General features: G+C 42.6%; 1 protein-coding gene across 3 annotated transcripts in view; it reads left to right on the top strand.

The window, feature by feature from the left end:
• Window positions 1-11,200, top strand: part of gan (gigaxonin) — a 130,992-nt gene extending 119,792 nt beyond the window's left edge. For 2 of the 3 annotated variants that reach the window (XM_034175728.1, XM_034175726.1), the window contains exons 6-9: window positions 5,892-6,043; window positions 9,559-9,680; window positions 9,800-9,912; window positions 10,961-11,196. In XM_034175728.1, the coding sequence (XP_034031619.1) occupies window positions 5,892-6,043; window positions 9,559-9,680; window positions 9,800-9,912; window positions 10,961-11,140 (567 nt within the window). In that variant the 3' untranslated portion in view covers window positions 11,141-11,196. Of the gene's footprint in view, window positions 1-5,891; window positions 6,044-9,558; window positions 9,681-9,799; window positions 9,913-10,960 lie in introns of all 3 variants that reach the window. The other variant, XM_034175725.1, reaches the window with a different exon arrangement.
• Window positions 11,201-21,622: the final 10,422 nt, after the last annotated feature.

Genomic DNA, 21,622 nt, shown 5'->3' with positions numbered 1-21,622 from the left:
TCAAACCTTTACTACAATTATGAAAAATAACACAATTGATTGTTGTGTGTGGGGTTTTTTTTTAATCAGCTTTTTTTTTTTTTTTTTTTTTTTTTTGTGCATTACCTTCATAGTTCTCTGACAATTGGGCAGTGCAGTCTCGTTTGAGGGCCGGCACTAAAGGGGTAAAATACGGCCCATCTGATGTAATTTCGCTACTTCCGGGGACAGAAATGCGGCACTTCCTCTGCGAAAAAGTGATGATGCGGTGGAAAGTGGACGTTTTGCGGTTTGTTTATGACCTGGAGCTTTAACGTGTCGAGGTGGTTTTGCAGGTCAGAGAACGGAGCTTCTCTGGTTAGCTGTGTCAGCTAACACTTACTGACACGGCCTCTCACATTTGCCTTGTCTTCCCTTCTCCACTGGGAACCTAAAAAAACTGCATTTTTCGCGACTGCTTCAATGATTGCAGCTGAAAACAACAGTAGAACATTTTCCTGTGTGAAGTTGTGTATATATTGTGCAAGAGGACTGGCTGTCCCCATAAGTGGACAAATCCAGTGATATCACACAGGGTGTCAGGAGACTGCGCTGCCCTATTATAGCTGGGATATTTTTTTCCAAATAAAGTTCACATCTTAAATATTTGTGGTTGTTTGTTGAATATTTTACAGTTGTCCATTTGGCTGCTCCCGTTTGTTTTTGTTTGGGGTCGCCACAGTGGATACAGCCAGATCCGCATTGGTATTTGGCACAAGTTTTACACCGGATGCCCTTCCTGAATCCTAACACAACTCCAGTTTTACCTGGAGAAACACACACAGCCGCTGGTGTTCCAAAGAGGACTCCCATCCAAGTACTAACCAGGCCCCACACAGCTTAATAAGTAAATCTTCATTTTATTAATATTTTATTAATTCACTTTAATGCTATATATGATTTTATTTATAAAGTGCCTTACATTTGACAAGCAAATCTCAAGGCGCTACCATAAAAATACAACAAAATAAAACCCAGTCGAAGGGGAAAAGAAAACAATTAAGAAAAAGCTTTTAAGAACAAGCACGTCTTTAAGTGTTTTTTAAAAGTTTCAGCTGACTGTGGCAGTCTTAGATGGTAGGGAAGAGCATTTGACATTTGGGGTGCAGCCGTCTGGAAGGCCCTATCTCCCATAGTGCGGAGTTTGGCCTTTGAAAGCTGGAGTTGGTGACTGTCAGCAGAGCGAAGATGATGTGATGGATTGTAGGGACTGATCAGATCTTTGAGGTACACCGGTGTGCTGCCACAGACACACTGATAGGTCAGGAGACAGATCTTATATTCCTTCCTAAACCTAACAGGGAGCCAGTGGACGTTTTTAAGGATGGGTGTGATTTGCTTGGACTTCCTCAGGATCCTAGCAGCACAGTTCTGAATATATTGCAGTCTCTGCAGGCTCCTGCTAGGTATCCCGATGAGGAGTGCATTGCAATAATCCAGCCTGGAGGAGACAAACCATGGACCAATTTCTCAGCATCGGGTAGGGAAAGGGAGGGACGGAGCTTTGCAGTGTTCCGGAGATGAAAGAATACAGTTTTGCAGAGGTGCTGGATGTGGATGTCAAATGGCAGGTGGTGATCAAACTGTACCCCAAGGTTAGTGACAGAGGAATTTAGGGAAATGTTGTGGCCGGCAAATGAAAAAACAGTCAGAGGAAAGGACCGAAGTTGGTGAGGGGTCCCAATGAGCAGACCTTCGGTTTTGTTCCTGTTAAGCTGAAGAAAGTTGTCATTCATCCACACCCCCGTCTCCTCCAGGCAGGCCGTAAGAGCAGTTATTGAAAGTGAGGCCAATGTAGTGTCCAACCTGACATAGAGCTGAGTATCATCAGCATAGCAATGAAAGGCAACTACATGCCTGCTGATGATGTGGCCTAGGGGGAGCATGTAGATGTAAAATAGTGTGGGGCCGAGGACTGACCCTTGAGGTACTCCACAGATGACAGTGTGGGCCCTCGACCTGGCTCCCCCCAGAGCCACATACTCAGCTCTGTCAGTCAGGTAGGACCGAAACCACTGGAGTGTTGTGTGGGAGATGCCAATGAAATATTGCAAACGGTGGAGGAGAATAGAATGGTCCACAGTGTCGAAGGTGGCTGAGAGGTCCAAGAGTAATAAGAGAGATGGAGAGCCCTGATCAGAGGCCAACCGCAAGTCATTGGTGACCCTAACCAGGGCTATCTCTATGCTATGTGCGGTGCGAAACCCTGACTGAAACATTTCATAAAGACTGTGAGAGTGCAGGTGATTGTGAATTTGGGTGGCAAAAGTTTTTTCTATGATTTTTGAAAGAAAAGGAAGATTGGAGATGGACCAGTAACTAGATAGAATATCAGGATCAAGAGAAGGTTTCTTTAGCAGGGGGTTGATAAGAGCTGTTTTGAGTGAAGTTGGGAGATATCCAGTTTGCAGCGAAAAGTGTATAATGACAGTGATGAGCGGGATTATGGAATTGATATTCAATTTAATCAGGGCAGTAGGGAGGGGGTCAAGAGGACATGTGGAGGCTCTCATTTTTCTGATGAGGGCCTCAACCTGTCCCTGTGTGGGAAGGGCAAAATGAGAAAAGGTAGCTGTAGTTAGGGGGTAGATGGCAGAGTACTGTGAGATGTTAAACTATACTCAACAAAAATATAAACGCAACACTTTTGGTTTTGCTCCCATTTTGTATGAGATGATCTCAAAGATCTAAAACTTTTTCCACATACACAATATCACCATTTCCCTCAAATATTGTTCACAAACCAGTCTAAATCTGTGATAGTGAGCACTTCTCCTTTGCTGAGATAATCCATCCCACCTCACAGGTGTGCCATATCAAGATGCTGATTAGACACCATGATTAGTGCACAGGTGTGCCTTAGACTGCCCACAATAAAAGGCCACTCTGAAAGGTGCAGTTTTATCACACAGCACAATGCCACAGATGTTGCAAGATTTGAGGGAGCGTGCAATTGGCATGCTGACAGCAGGAATGTCAACCAGAGCTGTTGCTCGTGTATTGAATGTTCATTTCTCTACCATAAGCCGTCTCCAAAGGCGTTTCAGAGAATTTGGCAGTACATCCAACCAGCCTCACAACCGCAGACCACGTGTAACCACACCAGCCCAGGACCTCCACATCCAGCATGTTCACCTCCAAGATCGTCTGAGACCAGCCACTTGGACAGCTGCTGAAACAATCGGTTTGCATAACCAAAGAATTTCTACACAAACTGTCAGAAACCATCTCAGGGAAGCTCATCTGCATGCTCGTCATCCTCATCGGGGTCTCGACATGACTCCAGTTCGTCGTCGTAACCGACTTGAGTGGGCAAATGCTCACATTCGCTGGCGTTTGGCACGTTGGAGAGGTGTTCTCTTCAGGGATGAATCCCGGTTCACACTGTCCAGGGCAGATGGCAGACAGCGTGTGTGGCGTCGTGTGGGTGAGCGGTTTTCTGATGTCAATGTTGTGGATCGAGTGGCCCATGGTGGCGGTGGGGTTATGGTATGGGCAGGCGTCTGTTATGGACGAAGAACACAGGTGCATTTTATTGATGGCATTTTGAATACACAGAGATACCGTGACGAGATCCTGAGGCCCATTGTTGTGCCATACATCCAAGAACATCACCTCAGGTTGCAGCAGGATAATGCACGGCCCCATGTTGCAAGGATCTGTACACAATTCTTGGAAGCTGAAAATGTCCCAGTTTTTGCATGGCCGGCATACTCACCGGACATGTCACCCGTTGAGCATGTTTGGGATGCTCTGGACCGGCGTATACGACAGCGTGTACCAGTTCCTGCCAATATCCAGCAACTTCGCACAGCCATTGAAGAGGAGTGGACCAACATTCCACAGGCCACAATTGACAACCTGATCAACTCTATGCGAAGGAGATGTGTTGCACTGCATGAGGCAAATGGTGGTCACACCAGATACTGACTGATATCCCCCCCAATAAAACAAAACTGCACCTTTCAGAGTGGCCTTTTATTGTGGACAGTCTAAGGCACACCTGTGCACTAATCATGGTGTGTAATCAGCATCTTGATATGGCACACCTGTGAGGTGGGATGGATTATCTCAGCAAAGGAGAAGTGCTCACTATCACAGATTTAGACTGGTTTGTGAACAATACTTGAGGGAAATGGTGATATTGTGTATATGGAAAAAGTTTTAGATCTTTGAGTTCATCTCATACAAAATGGGAGCAAAACCAAAAGTGTTACGTTTATATTTTTGTTGAGTGTAGAACTGATGGTATCAATTTTTGAAATGAAAAAATCAAGAAATTTATTACACTGATTTTCTGTACTGGTGTTGTGTACATGACTTGGTGGGCCGAGGAGATGATTTACTGTTTTGAAAAGTTGTTTGGAATTTCCTGGACTGTTGTTTATGATATTAGAGAAATATTGTGACTGTGCAAGACTGAGCGATTTGGCATATGACCTCTGATTTTCCCTGTAAGCATCCTTGTGAACCGTTAAACCTGCGGTGACAAAGCGCCTCTCGAGGACCCTCCCAGCCGCCTTCTGTCTACGCAGCGCACCAGTGTACCATGGGGCAAAGTGTGTGAAGGTTACAGATCATGTCTTCAGAGGGGCATGGGTTTCAAGTATCTGTTGAAGTCCAGTGTTATAGTGATCCACAAGCCCATCAAGAGAGGTATGATGGGCAGACATTGTCAGTTGTTAAAGATCACCTGAGATGTGTTCATGGTTAATGTTCTTTATGTTACAGAAGTGTATCTGATGTTTTAATTTATTCATTGGTAACTGAAATGGTATTTCAAGGGAAATTGAGTTATAATCCTACGTATATTCCGAGGTTGTGCACATGAACATTATTGATGGGGACATTTGCGATGATCAGATCCAGTGTATGCTCTTTTATGTGCGTAGGGTCAGTCACATGTATCAAATTTAGTGTACAGTGGTCCCTCGTTTATCGCGGGAGTTATGTTCTAAAAATAACCCACAATAGGCGAAATCCGCGAATTAGTCAGCGTTATTTTTCTACAATTATTATAGACGTTTTAAGGCTGTAAAACCCCTCACTACACACTTTATACACTTTTCTCAAACAGGCATTAACATTTTCTCACTTTTCTCTCCTGTATAAACACTCTTTTTTCTTCTGGACAAGAAGATTATAAACAGACACGCAGAACACAATGCGCGTGCTGTCCCTTCGCTCACTGCCTCCAGGGATACGGATGCGGGACCCACAAAGTATCCACATGGCCACGGAGCTCAGCGGCTGCAGTTACCGAGACCATGCAGTGGGCGCTGTGGATTTTTCTGCATAAAGTCTATACTTGCGGGCTGGCGGAGTGCTCCGCATCAAAACAGTGAGCGTAGTCTCTGGACCTGTTACCAGAGTTGTCCACAGCTCCGCACAGCAGACAGGGGGGCGGTGTGAGTGGCCTGCTGTGGCGCTTGCCGAGCCCGCAGACTCGGTAAGCGCATCGGAGGCAGTGAGAGCAATTGCGGTGATGCCGACCGGTGCCGCGACCGGCCCGCCTGATAAGGACGCAGAACACAATGCGCTGTTAAAAAAAAAGGAAGCATGCAAAATTGCACTAAAAAAAATCCGCGAAACTGCAAGGCTGCAAAAGGTGAACCACGTTATAGCGAGGGACCACTGTATCTAGAAATTGTGTGAATTCAGTAACATAACAACTTGTGGGTGAGTGTATATGGATATTGAAATCACCAAGAATTATAACATTATTGAATGTCTGATATTGTGTAAAATTCACAAATGAACCCTGTTTTGATCAGCACATGCCTCTGATATGTAACTGAGCTTTTCAGTTTTTGAGGCCATAATTCTTTCCGAGTTGCAGTGACTCCGCAATTGCGTTTATTTTATCCCGTCAGGCCACGGGAGAGCCGCTAATGAGGGAGGTGATCAGGGATTACTGCCAGCCGGTGCTTGGGGATACCCAGCTGCAAGGCGAAGCTCTGCTGGCAAACTTCAAACCTCGAGGTTACTCTGAATGCATCGTCATCGCTGGAGGAGAGGATCGCAAGTCAGTGCTTCTGCTTTCTGTTTCTTACTCATATTTCCTGTGGAGTATCTCATTTATCACACAGTTAATGTGACCTCTGACCTTCACTGAAGAACACTGTTAACAAAGTCTTGACAAGTACCACTAGGAAAACAGAGTTCTGAGAAAAGCTTTTTGCACTGCAGAATTGTAAAATATTACCAAGTATTTTTGTTGAATTTCTTGTCAAATTATCTACATTTAATAAGAGACATAGTCACTTTAAGATGTACAAAAGCAGCATTTTTAGATTTAGAAGTGATTATTTCTTGTTAACTTTTACAAAATGTATGAGAAACGTATTTTAGCTTTACACAGATATAAATCGCTTTGGAGCATTTTCCACCATGTTACATTGTGTCATTTGAGCAAGCAGCCAGCTGAGGTCATTGGCTGTCACTAAATGGTTCCTAGCATGACTTGCACAATTTGAGGGAAGCCCCCATTGATCTATGATGTTGCTATCATAGACTGTATGGGTTGCTGCCGTATGTAGTTCAAGGCTGTCTGTTCTTTTGAAGTTTCCACCTTCTCCTGAGGGCCGCCAGTGCTGAAATCCAGCACACGGACAATCAGCACTGGTGCCCCTCAGGGATGTGTGCTCTCCCCCCTGCTCCTCTCCTTCTATACAAACGACTGCATCTCAGGGAACCCCTCAAACTCCTGAAGTTTGCAGATGACACCACCATCATTGGTCTCGTCCAGGATGGTGATGAGGCTGCATACAGACAGGAGGTGGAACAGTTGGGCATCTGGTCTGATCAGAACAACCTGGTGCTGAACCTACTCAAGACTCTTACACGTTAGGTTTCAGAATCCGACAATCCTCTGAAAAATTAAGAGTTTTGGGGTGAAGTGTGTCATCTCCTCTGTAAATCCGAGCCTTCACTTTTGAATAAAAGCTCAGAATCTTTGTTATCAGACATAGCAGTCTTCGTTTTACTCTGTCAGCCATCGGAATATTTCTGCTTTTTCTAAAATGACGTCACATGCTGAGAAATAATCAGTCCACCCTGGCTTCACTGCGCATGCGTCATTTCACTGATGACTGGAGTGCAGTTTTAAGCAGAAACGAACGAGGTGATAATCAGTGAATTGCTGCAAAAAATGATGCTGCTGATGCTTCGAAATGATGCATGTGCAGTGAAGGCAGGCCGGATCGATTTTTAGTTGCGGGGTTTCGATCAGTGACACCGGGTTAATGATGGATTGACAGACTTTGTGCGGCAAGCCTGTCTAAGTTTTAATCATTTTGATCATACTGTTCTTAATATGTTACCATTTTAGTTGATGACTGATTTTTCTCACATCTATATATTTTGTATGTATGTGAATATGTATGATTTTATCCTTATGATTTTTTTAATCTATCCTATTGGAGGCTCAGTAAAATCAATCAACTACTCAAATAACATCAAATATGAAATACAGTGAAATAATGAAAATTAAGTTTTCATCATATTTCATTTTAAATTAAATTGGTTTAAGTTGTGGCTTTTACAACAGATTAAAAAACATTACAATTTACAAGTTATTTATTTTAACAAATTTCCAGCCAGTTCTGAATGTGCAAAAAGAATAACTAGATCCATCATGTTTCATTTTAGAAGACCTGCGCCCCTACAGCGTTGTGGAATATCAATCTTTACTCCAAGATTTACTTTTGTTTCCATGACCTTTTTCAAATATAAAGCTATATGATCTTGGTCACGATCTTGTCTTTGCTTTCGTGGCATCATTTGTTGTGCTGCCTTTCTCAGCACACTGGAATAGCTCCTGAAATTAGCAGTTCTGTGTACTGAATTAATTCAGAATCATAAATTGATTTTTTTTTTTAATCTTTTTTTATCGAATTGTGACCCCATGATTCGGAACCTGATCAAACTGTGAGATACTAAAAGATTCTCAGTCCCGTAGCCTCAGTTCCACCGAATAATAAGCCATGAATAATGAGTTATGCATTGGTGTATCAGCGATTATTTGAAGAGTGACCCACGTTTTCATCTATCACGTATCCACTACTAAGGTGCCTCTATGTGCCTCTCTGTACCCCGCATGTGCTACGTAGCAGCCGCTAGTGAGCCAAGACCAACCGGTCATTAGAGCCTTGAATGCCTCGCATCAGCCACGCTAAGCCACGTAGTGCCATGATAGCGCCATGATAATGCAATGTTGGCGCACGTTTAGGCATGGGTTTGGTCAAACCTCCAGCCCTCCCACACCTGGTCCCTTTAAAGTGTGGGTTTTCAATTCACAGTAGCATTTAAAGATGTCACATTTTTTTAAATTTAGTCCAAAAATAGATGCTCCAGTACAAACCCGCAGTTGGACCTTGCTGCCCTGCAGGATTTTAAACCATGACAGCATCATGTGTTACTAATGTAATCATTGTTACTGTAGTCCCAGCTCTCTTCAGGTCATTGACCAGGTCCTCCTGTGTAGTTCTGAGCTTTCTCAGAATCATCCTTACCCCACAAAGTGAGATCTTGCATGGAATCCCAGACCGAGGGAGATTGACAGTCATCTTGTGTTTCTTCCACTTTCTAATAAATAATCATAACAGTTGTTGTCTTCTACCAAGCTGCTTGCCTGTTGTCCTGTAGTCCATCCCAGCCTTGTGCAGGTCTACAGTTTTGTCCCTGGTGTCCTTAGACAGATCTTTGGTCTTGGCTATGGTGGACAGGTTGGAGTGTGATTGATTGAGTGTGTGAATAGGTGTCTTTTATACAGGTAACAAGTTCAAACAGGTGCAATTAATACAGGTAAAGAGTGCAGAATAAGAGGGCTTCTTAAAGAAAAACTAACAGGTCTGTGTGAGCCAGAATTCTTGCTGGTTGGTAGGTGTTCAAATAGTTATTTGCAGCAGTAATATACAAATAAGTTATTTTAAAAAAATCATACATTGTGATTTCCGGATTTTTTTTAGATTATGTCTCTCACAGTGGACATGCACCTAAGATGAAAATTTCAAACCCCTCCATGATTTCTAAGTGGGAGAACTTGTGAAATCGCAGGGTGTTCAAATACTTATTTGTAACCGAACACTGTAACAAGATATGCTGTGTCACACATTATTCATCCTTTATTCGGTGGACCCAGACTTGTTTGTTTTGAATCTGACCCTGAAATGACCTTGATTCATGGACATCAGTATAGTTGCTAAATAGCCACAGATGCTAATATGGCATTAAATCATAACTTGCTACTGCTTGAAAAGGGCTTCTTGATCCAACCTAAAATGAAAACCCTCTGCCTGGGGTGTAGTTTTAAAATGAGCCATCTTGGTGGCCATTTTGGATTGATTGACTCTTGTATACTTTGGTAAACAGAGTAATTTTTTCCTGCGGCACATTGAGGTCCTTTTGAACCTGTTTGTTGTTTCTGTTTTGCTTTTCAGCAGCAGTTGAAATTCCTTTCGTTCAGAACCAGCGTAAAAAGTGAATTGGTTTTAAAGTCCTCTGACAGTTTGTCTGCTGTGATGGTTTCTCACCACACAGAAGCAGAAAGCCGACCGCGGTGACTCGCTGCATGTGTCCCCTCTACGATCCCAACAGACAGGCCTGGATCGAACTCCAGCCGATGACGGTGGCTCGTCAGGGCCACGGCATGGTTTCTGCTGGTTAGTGTCACAGAGGCAGAAGACACTTTCTTTCTTTCTGCTCATGTTGGACATTTCAGTGACCTGAAGGTTTGACACCAGAATTCAGGAGAGTCCTGACTTTGTATTTTGTGTCTCAGACGGTTTTCTGTTTGTGATGGGTGGAATGGATGAACAGCACACTGTCCTGGACAGTGGAGAGAAGTACGACCCTGACTCCAACACCTGGAGCCCCATCACCCCCATGCTGCAGGTACACAGAATGCTTCATGTTTAAAGAAGAGTTCAGTTATACTAAGTAGTCAGCACTTGGACGCTGACAGAGGTTTTCTGGTTCTGTTTCTTTACACCAGCACAATGCAGCTGAAATCAGACAATAAAGGTGTGTTTGTCCTAAATATGAGTCCTAATTAAAAGACAGAGAGAGAGAGAAAACACAGCAGACGCTTACAGATTGTTCTAATGCAGCAGGCTGCTCAGCTGGTAGCTCTTTGTAAAGTCCTCAGTCCAAAAACAGTTTTGTTCCTGCCTGAAACAGTGATAAAACCTTTGTCCAGATGTAGTACACTGACTGTGCTGGAAAGTGAAACCAGCTATTTTCTCACAGAGCAGCATTTTTAACAGTCTCCTTGGTCGCAAGTGAAGTTTTGAGAGCGGATGGATTTAGCTTGGTCTGGGTGAAGCGCTGTAAACAGCTGATTGGTGGCACTTTGCGTTGAAGCCGACAGACTATCAGATACGAGTTCAACAGGCCACCATGGAATCAAGAATTGGCTCACTTCTGTTGATGCCCACTTTTGTATACTGTTTAAATGCCACCTTACTGCAAGGGTTTGTGGGTGATTGGGTGTTTGGATTGTCAAATCAGTTTATAGCGCTTTGGAAGCGTTGTAGGCCTCAGCTTTTGTCCTTGAGGCCGTGTGGTTTTCTCTGTTGTTGGTTTCAGTGTCTGCAAGCCCAACATCAGAATAGTACAATTATTTGTTGAGTGATAGCAGTTGTCTTTAAGTTGTTTACTTTATAATTGATTGTGTTATTTGGTGAAATAAAAAAAAAATAATATATTAAAATTTGGAATTTTTCAAATAAGATGTGTTGAATTACTGAAGGGAAAATCTGCTAAGGATACCTTGCACAATATTTTATACTGCGGTGTCTGATCAAAAGGATTTGAAGCTACATGGCCACGTTGTCTTTGTTTGGGTCCCTCTTGGCAGCATTCAGTCAAATGAGACTAAATGACCTTCAGTCTTTTGATTGTCTTGGTGATTGCTGTCATGTGATGTCATTAATTTACCCAGGTCCGTCAGAACTTTGGTGTGGTGGAGTTGGACAGTGTGATCTACGTTCTCGGAGGAGAAACCCACGAGCTGCAGCTTATCACTGTCGAAGCCTTTGACCCTCATATGGACACCTGGAAAATGCAGCCCAGTATGACCATGATCCGCAAGGTTAATGGCAAACACTTTACAGGCCGGTAGAAAACTGGGACACAGTTTCTCCTCAAGTGCACGTTCTTCATAAAGCTGAGACATTCTACAACCCCTGGCAATAATTATGGAATCACCGGCCTCGGAGGACGTTCATTCAGTTGTTTAATTTTGTAGAAAAAAAAAGCAGATCACAGACATGACACAAAACTAAAGTCATTTCAAATGGCAACTTTCTGGCTTTAAGAAACACTATAAGAAATCAGGAAAAATATTTGTGGCAGTCAGTAACGGTTACTTTTTTAGACCAAGCAGAGGGAAAAAATATGGACTCACTCAATTCTGAGGAATAAATTATGGAATCACCCTGTAAATTTTCATCCCCAAAACTAACACCTGCATCAGATCAGATCTGCTCGTTAGTCTGCATCTCAAAAGGAGTGATCACACCTTGGAGAGCTGTTGCACCAAGTGGACTGACATGAATCATGGCTCCAACACGAGAGATGTCAATTGAAACAAAGGAGAGGATTATCAAACTCTTAAAAGAGGGTAAATCATCACGCAATGTTGCAAAAGATGTTGGTTGTTCACAGTCAGCTGTGTCTAAACTCTGGACCAAATACAAACAACATGGGAAGGTTGTTAAAGGCAAACATACTGGTAGACCAAGGAAGACATCAAAGCGTCAAGACAGAAAACTTAAAGCAGTATGTCTCAAAAATCGAAAATGCACAACAAAACAAATGAGGAACGAATGGGAGGAAACTGGAGTCAACGTCTGTGACCGAACTGTAAGAAACTGCCTAAAGGAAATGGGATTTACATACAGAAAAGCTAAACGAAAGCCATCATTAACACCTAAATAGAAAAAAACAAGGTTACAATGGGCTAAGGAAAAGCAATCGTGGACTGTGGATGACTGGATGAAAGTCATATTCAGTGATGAATCTTGAATCTGCATTGGGTAAGGTGATGATGCTGGAACTTTTGTTTGGTGCCGTTCCAGTGAGATTTATAAAGATGACTGCCTGAAGAGAACATGTAAATTTCCACAGTCATTGATGATATGGGGCTGCATGTCAGGTAAAGGCACTGGGGAGATGGCTGTCATTACATCATCAATAAATGCACACGTTTACGTTGATAATTTGGACACTTTTCTTATCCCATCAATTGAAAGGATGTTTGGGGATGATGAAATCATTTTTCAAGATGATAATGCATCTTGCCATAGAGCAAAAACTGTGAAAACATTCCATAGGGTCAATGTCATGGCCTGCAAATAGTCCGGATCTTAATCCAATTGAAAATCTTTGGTGGAAGTTGAAGAAAATGGTCCATGACAAGGCTCCAACCTGCAAAGCTGATCTGGCAACAGCAATCAGAGAAAGTTGGAGCCAGATTGATGAAGAGTACTGTTTGTCACTCATTAAGTCCTCAGAGACTGCAAGCTGTTATAAAAGCCAGAGGTGGTGCAACAAAATACTAGTGATGTGTTGGAGCGTTCTTTTGTTTTTCATGATTCCATAATTTTTTCCTCAGAATTGAGTGATTCCATATTTTTTTCCTCTGCTTGGTCTAAAAAAGTAACCGTTACTGACTGCCACAATTTTTTTTCTTAAAGCCAGAAAGTTGCCATTTGAAATGACTTTAGTTTTGTGTCATGTCTGTGATCTGCTTTTTTCTACAAAATTAAACAACTGAATGAACATCCTCCGAGGCCGGTGATTCCATAATTTTTGCCAGGGGTTGTAGCTCCTTGTTTGTCCATATTATTGTTAGATCCCATCACACATAGGCTGATTGAGGCAGAATAGCATTAGAATGACACATCCACCCACAGTCGGGAAGTATCGAGGTGCGGTCAGAAGACGGGCAGACAGCAGTCTGTGAGCAGTCTACATGGTTGGTCCCATTCACTCGGCTGTCCCGAGTCCGCAATTCAAAACACTCTTGGTGCCGCCGAGATGGGACATCTGACAGCAGTCTATGTGCAGTTTCAAAATCAAAAATCAAATTTATTAATTTCTATAGCACCAACTCACAATGAGATCACCTCAAGGCACTTTACACAACACAGTACAGAAAACAGAGAAAAAATTAGATTAAAAAACAATTAAAAACACAATAAAAAGACAAAACATAAAAGAGCACAAGAATAAAAACACATAACACAATAAAACTAATGATAAAACAAGGAAAACAAATGGGTTTTCAGTCTCAATTTAAAAGTCTCCACATTATCCGACTGCCGTATATGTACCAGGAGATCATTCTACAGAGCTGGGGCACAGTAGGAGAAAGCTCTGTGATCGGCAGACTTTTTATTCACTCTGGGAACACACAAAAGTCCTGTACCCTGCGAGCGCAGGGCCCCAGCCGGTACGTAGGGCTTGACCAGGTCAGCCAGATAGGGAGGTGTAAGTCCATAAACAATTTTAAAAGCCAATAACCTTAAAATCCGATCTTGCAGCGACAGGAAGCCAGTGAAGGGATGCCAAAATTGGCATAATATGGTCAAACCTTCTGCCTCGAGTCAAAAGTCTGGCAGCAGCATTTTGAACCACTTGAAGACCCCTAATGTTGGACTGCGTCAAACCAGAAAATAGAGCCTTACAGTAGTCCAATCTTGAAGAAACAAATACATGTATCAAAGTCTCAGCATCAGCCATAGACAAAATGGGACAGATCTTCACTACATTTTGCAAATGGAAGAAAGCAGTCCTCGTGATGTCTCATATGTGGAGGTCAAAAGACAATGTAGGATCAAAAATTACCCCAAGATTCCTCACTTTGTCCGTATGATGTATAACACATGAACTCAAGCTAACCAACAGCTGGTCATATTGATGCCCATGCCTCACTGGACCAAGAACCATCATTTCAGACTTATCAGAATTCTCACTGATGCAAGGCAATTTTCTAAAGATTTTATGTGAGTAAGATTACCAGCAAGTTATCAGCATGTACAGTTGAGTATCATCAGCATAGCAATGAAAGGCAATACCAAAATGCCACAGTATATTCCCAAGGGGTGCTACATAAAGGAAAAAGAGCAGGGGGCCCCAAACTTCATATCCCTAAGATCAGAGGTAGTGTTATTGTACAAAACACAGTGAGAACGACTGGACAGATATGACGTCATCCACGCAAGGGCAGTTCCAGTAATCCCAAAATGATTCTCCAGCCTATCGAGTAAAATCTGATGATCCACAGTATCAAACAAAGCACGAAGTTTGTGCGCCATCTGATCACAATCTATATATTCTGACGGCGTCATGACAGCATTTGAAACAATCTGATTGCCGTTGATTGTGCTCTAAGATGGCTCGGTCATCGCAAAACCTGCCGACATGTTGTGCTACGTACAACCCCAATTCCAATGAAGTTGAATTTGTCACTCACTCTCACTCACTCATCTTCAACCGCTTATCTGAGATCAGGTCACAGGGGCAACAGCTCTTAGCAAGGGACCCTAGACTTCCCTCTCCCATGCCACATTGACCACCTCTGACTGGGGGATGCCAGGCCAGTGTGGAGATATAATCTCTCCACTTTTTTGAAATGTGTTGCAGGCATCCATTTCAAAATGAGAAAATATTTGCACAAAAACAAAAAGATCTATCAGTTTGAACATTAAATATCTTGTCTTTGTGGTGTATTCAGTTGAATATAGGTTGAAGAGGATTTGCAAATCATTGTATTCTGTTTTTATTTACATTTCACACAACGTCCCAACTTCATTGGATTTGGGGTTATATGTCCACCTCCACTGGACCCCGGCCAGGGGGGCAAAGGAAATGTTGATATATAATAACATGTATGTGGCACGCATTCATCATGTGCAGTGGATGTGAACAGTGCGCAAACAAACCAAAAGCACTGTGTACCACTGCAGGTCAATGCGTCACACATAGCACACCGCCGCAGATCTGAACAGGCTGTTATATCCATAATAGACCTAACAGTACAGATACATTTCCATTCCTTTCCATGCCCGGCATAAATAATGTGAAATATTGTTCCCATCATATTTGTGACACCACGGGCAGGTGCGCCCCACCACTGCCACACATTGCACACATCAGAGGCTCGGAGCTGAACGGATCTCACCACTGTAATATATGTATTATTACGTCATCACCAACTAACCCCGTAGGAGGTACAATGTGGAACTGTTTCACCAGCCCATGACACCAGGAATATACATGTGAACTCACCTCTAGTACAGCCTCAGATGTGTTTCACAACGCAGGGCCAACGGCCAGGGAAGCACCACTTGCACCACCTGTGCTGACGACACCAGCCCGCAAATGCACCATCCACCACGGCATAAAAAGATTAACTATGCAGGCGCTGTCCTGAGCACATGCGTTGGTGATCCAAAGGGTCAGCGTGGAGCACAGCTGTTCCGTGTGCTCTCTGTGTCGACAACAGCGGCTCAAAAATGCTCCGTCCACCACAACATAAGGCGCTTTTGTGCGCGCGCCACATGTTGGTGATCCAAACAGACAGCTGTTCCGTGCGCTCCGTGTGCCGACAATCAAAAACATGCTTATTTAGGGTCTGCTCCTTTCTTTACCCCTGACCAAGGCAATGTCTACATCTGGAGTTGGTCCCCGGGCACCGGACTGTGGCTGCCCACTGCTCCTAGTGGTTGGATTGTGTCTAACTGTAATTATGATGGGTTAAGTGCAAGGACAAGTTTCGTTGTGTATATATATATATATATATATATATATATATATATATATATATATATATATATATATATATATATATATATATATATATAATATATGCTAGGCTGCTATGCTGATTCTTATGCCTGCACTCGGCCTGCCCCCAGGTGGGCGGGCTTTGACCTGCCGGGTAGAGCTATGTGATTGTCTGCAAAATACTGGTGCATCAGCATGGTAAGCAGGTGACTTGATCATGTTTTCCTATATATTTGTTTTGTGAATTGTTCTGTAATTTATGTCAGTAGCATCGCCCAAGCAGAGGGTCACCCCTTTGAGTCTGATCTGCTTGAGGTTTCTTCCTCACAGGGAGTTTTTCCCCTTACCACTGTTGCTCTTGGGGTTAGTAAGGTTAGACCTTACTTACATCTAGCAAGCACAATATACTTTCTGTTATTCACAGCAATCCTTGTCATATTTAGTTGTTGTAGGTAATAATATGAAACTGATATACCAAAATTATTTTTGTGTCAGGGCTGGGTGTGGCATGACACAGGTGGTTGTAGGACACACAATGCAGGACTCGCAGGCAGGGGAGTAAAGGTAAATAGGCTTTATCGAGATAGCAGGCAATGGTACGGTACACAGAGAGACAGTCAGCGGGGCGGTGGTACAATGTGACGAGCGGCAGAATCGTAGGTCAGCAAACAGGCAGAGGTCACGTGCACGACGTGACAGAGAACACAAGCAAAGGTCGATAACACGAGGCAAACAGGATTGATACAGGAGACTGTGAGGTCTTAAATACCAGTGGAATAATCAGGGTGAGAAATGAGGAACAGGTGTGCAGAAGGTGCTGGAAGGGGGTGTGACTGGGGAAGACAAAGGTAAGTGCAAGAGAGTGCAGTGAGGCAAATACTAAAGCAAAACTAAACCGGTTCTAAGAAAACAAAGTCGTCAAACAAACTAGAAGAAAAACAGACTACATGATAACAGAAAACAAAACCCGACATGATGTTGTGAAAGTGACATGACACGGACCCACAACAGGGGGCGTTAATGAACGGACAATGGATAAGCCAAAAGTAACAATTTAATGTTGTGAATCGCACAACGACGTACAGACAATAACTATATGGTGGACTGTCAATCATACACCAGGTGACGTGTGGGCAGGCTCGACGATAGAAGACGCCTGGCGAGAGAAGAGCTGGATCCCCACACAGCTTCCACCACCATCGGAGCTGAAGAACACCGGAGCCGCCAAGCCCTGTGCCCCAGGTGGCTGCTGTCTTCAGCAGTCAGACCCGGTACTGCTGGCAGAAAACAGAGACAGTCCTGATGAGTGTGAGTTCGCACACTCAGTAATCCCACAGTCAGTGTTCAGTAAAGGAGGGAGAACCTCCACCTCCAATCACACACTCGTGCAGCTCCTGGTTAAACCACTTATCTGGTTTGGGGTGTGAGGCGAAGCCGTCGCTGTCACACCAAACGCCAATCCCACAGATAAGGCAGAACACCACAGGAAAACGGCTGCAAAAGAAGTTCAGATTATCACTCAACGGTTTGAGTCAACAGAGAAATTACCTGAATGGTAGCTGATTTCTCGGCGGGGAGGTGGAGTTGCAGTCCGGCCTTTATGGTGGTGGTGATGAGTAGTGGATGAGTGACAGCTGGTACGGATGATGAGTGACAGCTGTCACTCCTGGTTGCTCCGACGCCCTCTCGTGCTTGAAGCCCGCACTTCAAGCAGGGCGCCATCTTGTGGTGGTGGGCCAGCAGTACCTCCTCTTCAGCGGCCCACACAACACATGATAGCATAACTGATATCACAAATGAGTACAGCAAAATAAACAAGTAAACTCGTGATCAATAATGCAAACACAAACCGGCTGAAGAAAACTAGAACAGAACCGCGCTATGGCTGAAGTATACAAAGTGACGAAGAAACAAGGTGGCAAAGAAAAATAGAACATAGAATAAACACACTATGAAAATAAACAACTCAAAGCAGGAGCAGATGGTGGAAAGATTTAAAGTGGGGAAAAATAGGATCAAAGCCCAGATCAGGGCCAAAATGTGACATTTTGAAATGGCATTGTCATTTTCGGATCTCAGGAGCAAATGATTTTTAAATTTTATGAAGAAAGGGTAGAAGCTCTTAGAGCAGTGGTCTCTGTTGCACTCAAACCTGGAAGCTGTCCAGGAAAACCGGTCAGATCTGTACATTTTCAAAGCCCATAAGTTATTCAGAGTTTCTGTAGATCTTTAAAGTCTTTAATGACATTTGTTGAGCTAAAATTAAGGCCTTGATTGTTATTGAAATATTTTAAATACAGTGCATTTGGAAAATATTCACAGTGCTTCACTTTTTTCATTTTATGTTACAGCCTTATTCTAAAATTGAGTAAATTAATTGTTTCCTTCAAAATTCTATTCACAACACCCCATAATGACAACATGAAGTTTTTGAAATTTTAATGTTTAATTTTTTTTAATGTTTTTGAAAATTTATTTAAAAAAAAAACTAAGAAATCACGCGTACATAAGTATTCACACCCTTTGCTCAGTACTTTACTGATGCACCTTTAGCAACAATTACAGCCTCAAGTCTTCTTGAATATAATGCCACAAGCTTGGTGCACCTATCTTTGGGCAGTTTTGTCCATTCCTCTTAGCAGAACCTCTCAAGCTCCATCAGGTTGGATGGGGAGCGTCAGTGCACAGGTCTCTCCAGAGATGTTCAGTCGGATTCACGTCTGGGCTCTGGCTGGACCACTCAAGGACATTCACAGAGTTGTCCTGAAGCCACTCCTTTGATATCTTGAATGTGTGCTTTGGGTTATTGTCCTGCTGAAAGACAAACCATCGCCCCAGTCTGAGGTCAGAAGCGCTGTTCAGCAGGTTTTCATCCAGGATGTCTCTGTACATTGCTGCATTCAAACCTGACTAGTCTCCCACTTCCTGCTGCTGAAAAACATCGCCACAGCATGATGCTGCCACCACCATGCTTCACTGTAGGGATGGTGCCTGGTTTTCTCCAAACATGACACCTGGCATTCACACCAAAGAGTTCAATCTTTGTCTGATCAGAACAGAGAATTTTCTTTCTCATGGTTTGAGAGTCCTTCAGTTTGCCTTTTGTCAAACTGAAGGACTCTCAGACCATGAGAATGGGCAAACTTTGGCAAGTCATTGAAAGTAGGATTTTATTCATGTTTTCTTATGACATTGCAGTTAAAAATAGCCAAATAATTGTCAATGGTTTTTCCTTTTATAATTTAACGCTACCCAAAGCGAGATAGCAGAACTAAGAAATCTCTTTAGTTTGTTGAATGTTGTTTGCCTCGTTGAATGGTATGTTCCAGCTTTCACCTCATTACATTTTCATAACATTGAACTCATAAACATTTATTATTTGTATTTTATATAGCATAATGCCCACCTCTGGAGAAAAAGCAATTCTGCATACTGTAATACTGCTTTAAGTGATTTGAATTCAGTGTTTGGCACTGCTTATGTGTCTGGCACACAAGTTTTGTTTTTCTTTGTTTTTTGCAAACTGAAGTATAAAATCTTTAAGGCCTCGTCACACTTAGTAGGAATGAGCAGGAATCAAGCAGAATCAGGCGGAAAGGGGGGGACTAAATTCAAGCTGCATTTTGGAGGGACAGATATTCCGACAGCTGTGTAGAAATGGTGGTTGAATATTCAGAATGTGGGCCGAACCCGCCTTGAATGATTGTTGCACATTCCATGTGTATTAACTTTTGAATGCAGTTCAAATGTAGTTGGAACACAGTAGAAATACCCAGAATGCTGTTAGATTGCAGTAGGAATATTAAGAATGCACTTCAAATGCTGTACGAGTGCGGTTCGATATGCCACCCAACATCTGGTTGGAAGAGTTTCGAGAGGAGGGGGAGAGTGAGCGCTGTCGTCTGCTCTTTTTCCAGGACCTGCCATGTCTCTCCTGGATTTCAAAAGACATCCAACCTGTGGACTGAAATAATATAAGCCAAGTTCTTCTGATTGTCGTATTACTGTTGTCCATGTAAACATGAGAGATCAGATTATTGCGGTTATCAGAACACAACATGCACGGCCATTATTATCAGTGCAGCCACCAGTAATAGCCAACAGTCCATGATGCATTTGAGCAATCCCATAATCAGAAGAACTTGGATTACATGTTTCAGTTCATAAATTGGATGTCTTTCGAAATCCAAATCCAGAAAAGAGAAGTGCAGAAGACAGTGCTTGCTTGCTCCCTTTCTTTCTCTCTCTCTCTCTCTCTCTCTCTCTTTCTCTCTCTCTCTCTCTCTCTCTCTCTTTTTCCAGGAAATTAGCACATTAGAATGATGAAACAAACATGGGATGTTGAATTACGCTTGTGGGTCCTGGCAGTTCGCGCCATGCAATTTAATTTCAGTTTATTTCATTTAAATAGCACCAAATCACAACAAACATGCCTCAGCGCACTTCACACAAGTAAGGTCTAACCTTACCAACCATCTACAGGTTATTAATAAAGTTTGTAGCAAAGAGTGTTTATTGTGTGTGCCATATATGGGCATGCAGTGTCGCTATGGTAACCCCCGCTGTGCTTGTCTGTGAATCTGCGCTGACTGTGATTCTCTGCTGGTGGCCCTGTTAAATTAAAAGGTTTTATTTAAGATGAAAATAGCATGTGGACACCACATACTTTGACATGATTCTGCTTTGGACAGAGTAATTACTAAAATATGAATTTGACTATTCTAGTGATTGTGAATGCATTGAAATTATGCACAATAGGGACGGGGCTTCTTCTACCTGTCAGGGCTGTGAAAAATCCATGGACATTCCGGTTTTCATTGGGGGTGGGATAGTGTAGTACTTTGCCTATGGTCTGTAATCGTGATCAAGTTAGGAAAATGCCTCTCTCAATGCATTGTTTTATTTATGACATGTCGTAAAGCGGAACTGGTTGGTTGCTACAGCGAGGCTGTCGTCTGTGTGTCATTCCGTGTCTGCTGTATGTGTCACTTCTGTAACGGTACACTCCTTGTGTCTAATTAACAATGCTGTTCTTAAAATAAACGTAGCGTGTGGGCATTGCATAGTTTTACAGCTATCAAGTTTTGAAAAGAAGGATTTTATGGTATGTCGGTGTCACGAAGGGAGGCTGGCGAGAAAGACAATGTCAAAAAAATGGATAAGGATAACGGAATCAAGAATCCGTGGAATTGGCACTGGCTTGAATTTAAAGTCGACGATGAATATCTTCATGAACACATCCAAAAGCATAACAAAACAAACCAAAACAAAAAACAGGAAAAGCGTACTGCATGTTGTGCCATCTGGATGTTAAGCACATTAATAATTTTTCTCTCACTGGAAAATAGACATTGTGCTCTTCAAACAGGATTTCACACAAGAATACAAGCAACTTTTTTTACTATTATTTTTAATGTAGACTTTATTTCATTGGAAAAAAGACATTGTGGCTTTTAATGGATTTACATGAATTCACACCAAAATATGTTACTTTTTTACTAGAAAGTATGTTACTGATATTTTACCATTTTACCATGTGTAGCGAGCGACCTTGACCTTGGTTACAACACTGTGATCTTGGTGGAATGTCGTCGGCAAGCAATCAAAAGTAATTCCAAAATGTGACAATATCTGACTTGTGGTACCCCATAATTTACTGAAATAAGATTTGAAATAACGTTGAATTAACAAGACACATTGAGAGCAAACTAGATACGTAAGATGTCCACCCCAAATTAATTCAATAATATACAATGATCAAACTGTGTCAAAAGCACTAAGATAGCAGCACTGTGGTGGTATCAGATTTAGT

The sequence above is a fragment of the Thalassophryne amazonica genome, chromosome 8 (genome assembly GCF_902500255.1).
Source record: "Thalassophryne amazonica chromosome 8, fThaAma1.1, whole genome shotgun sequence".
In the NCBI taxonomy this organism is placed as follows: Eukaryota; Metazoa; Chordata; class Actinopteri; order Batrachoidiformes; family Batrachoididae; genus Thalassophryne; species Thalassophryne amazonica.
The sequence above is the reverse complement of the archived record's forward strand: the minus strand, read 5'-3'. Positions and strand labels throughout refer to the sequence as shown.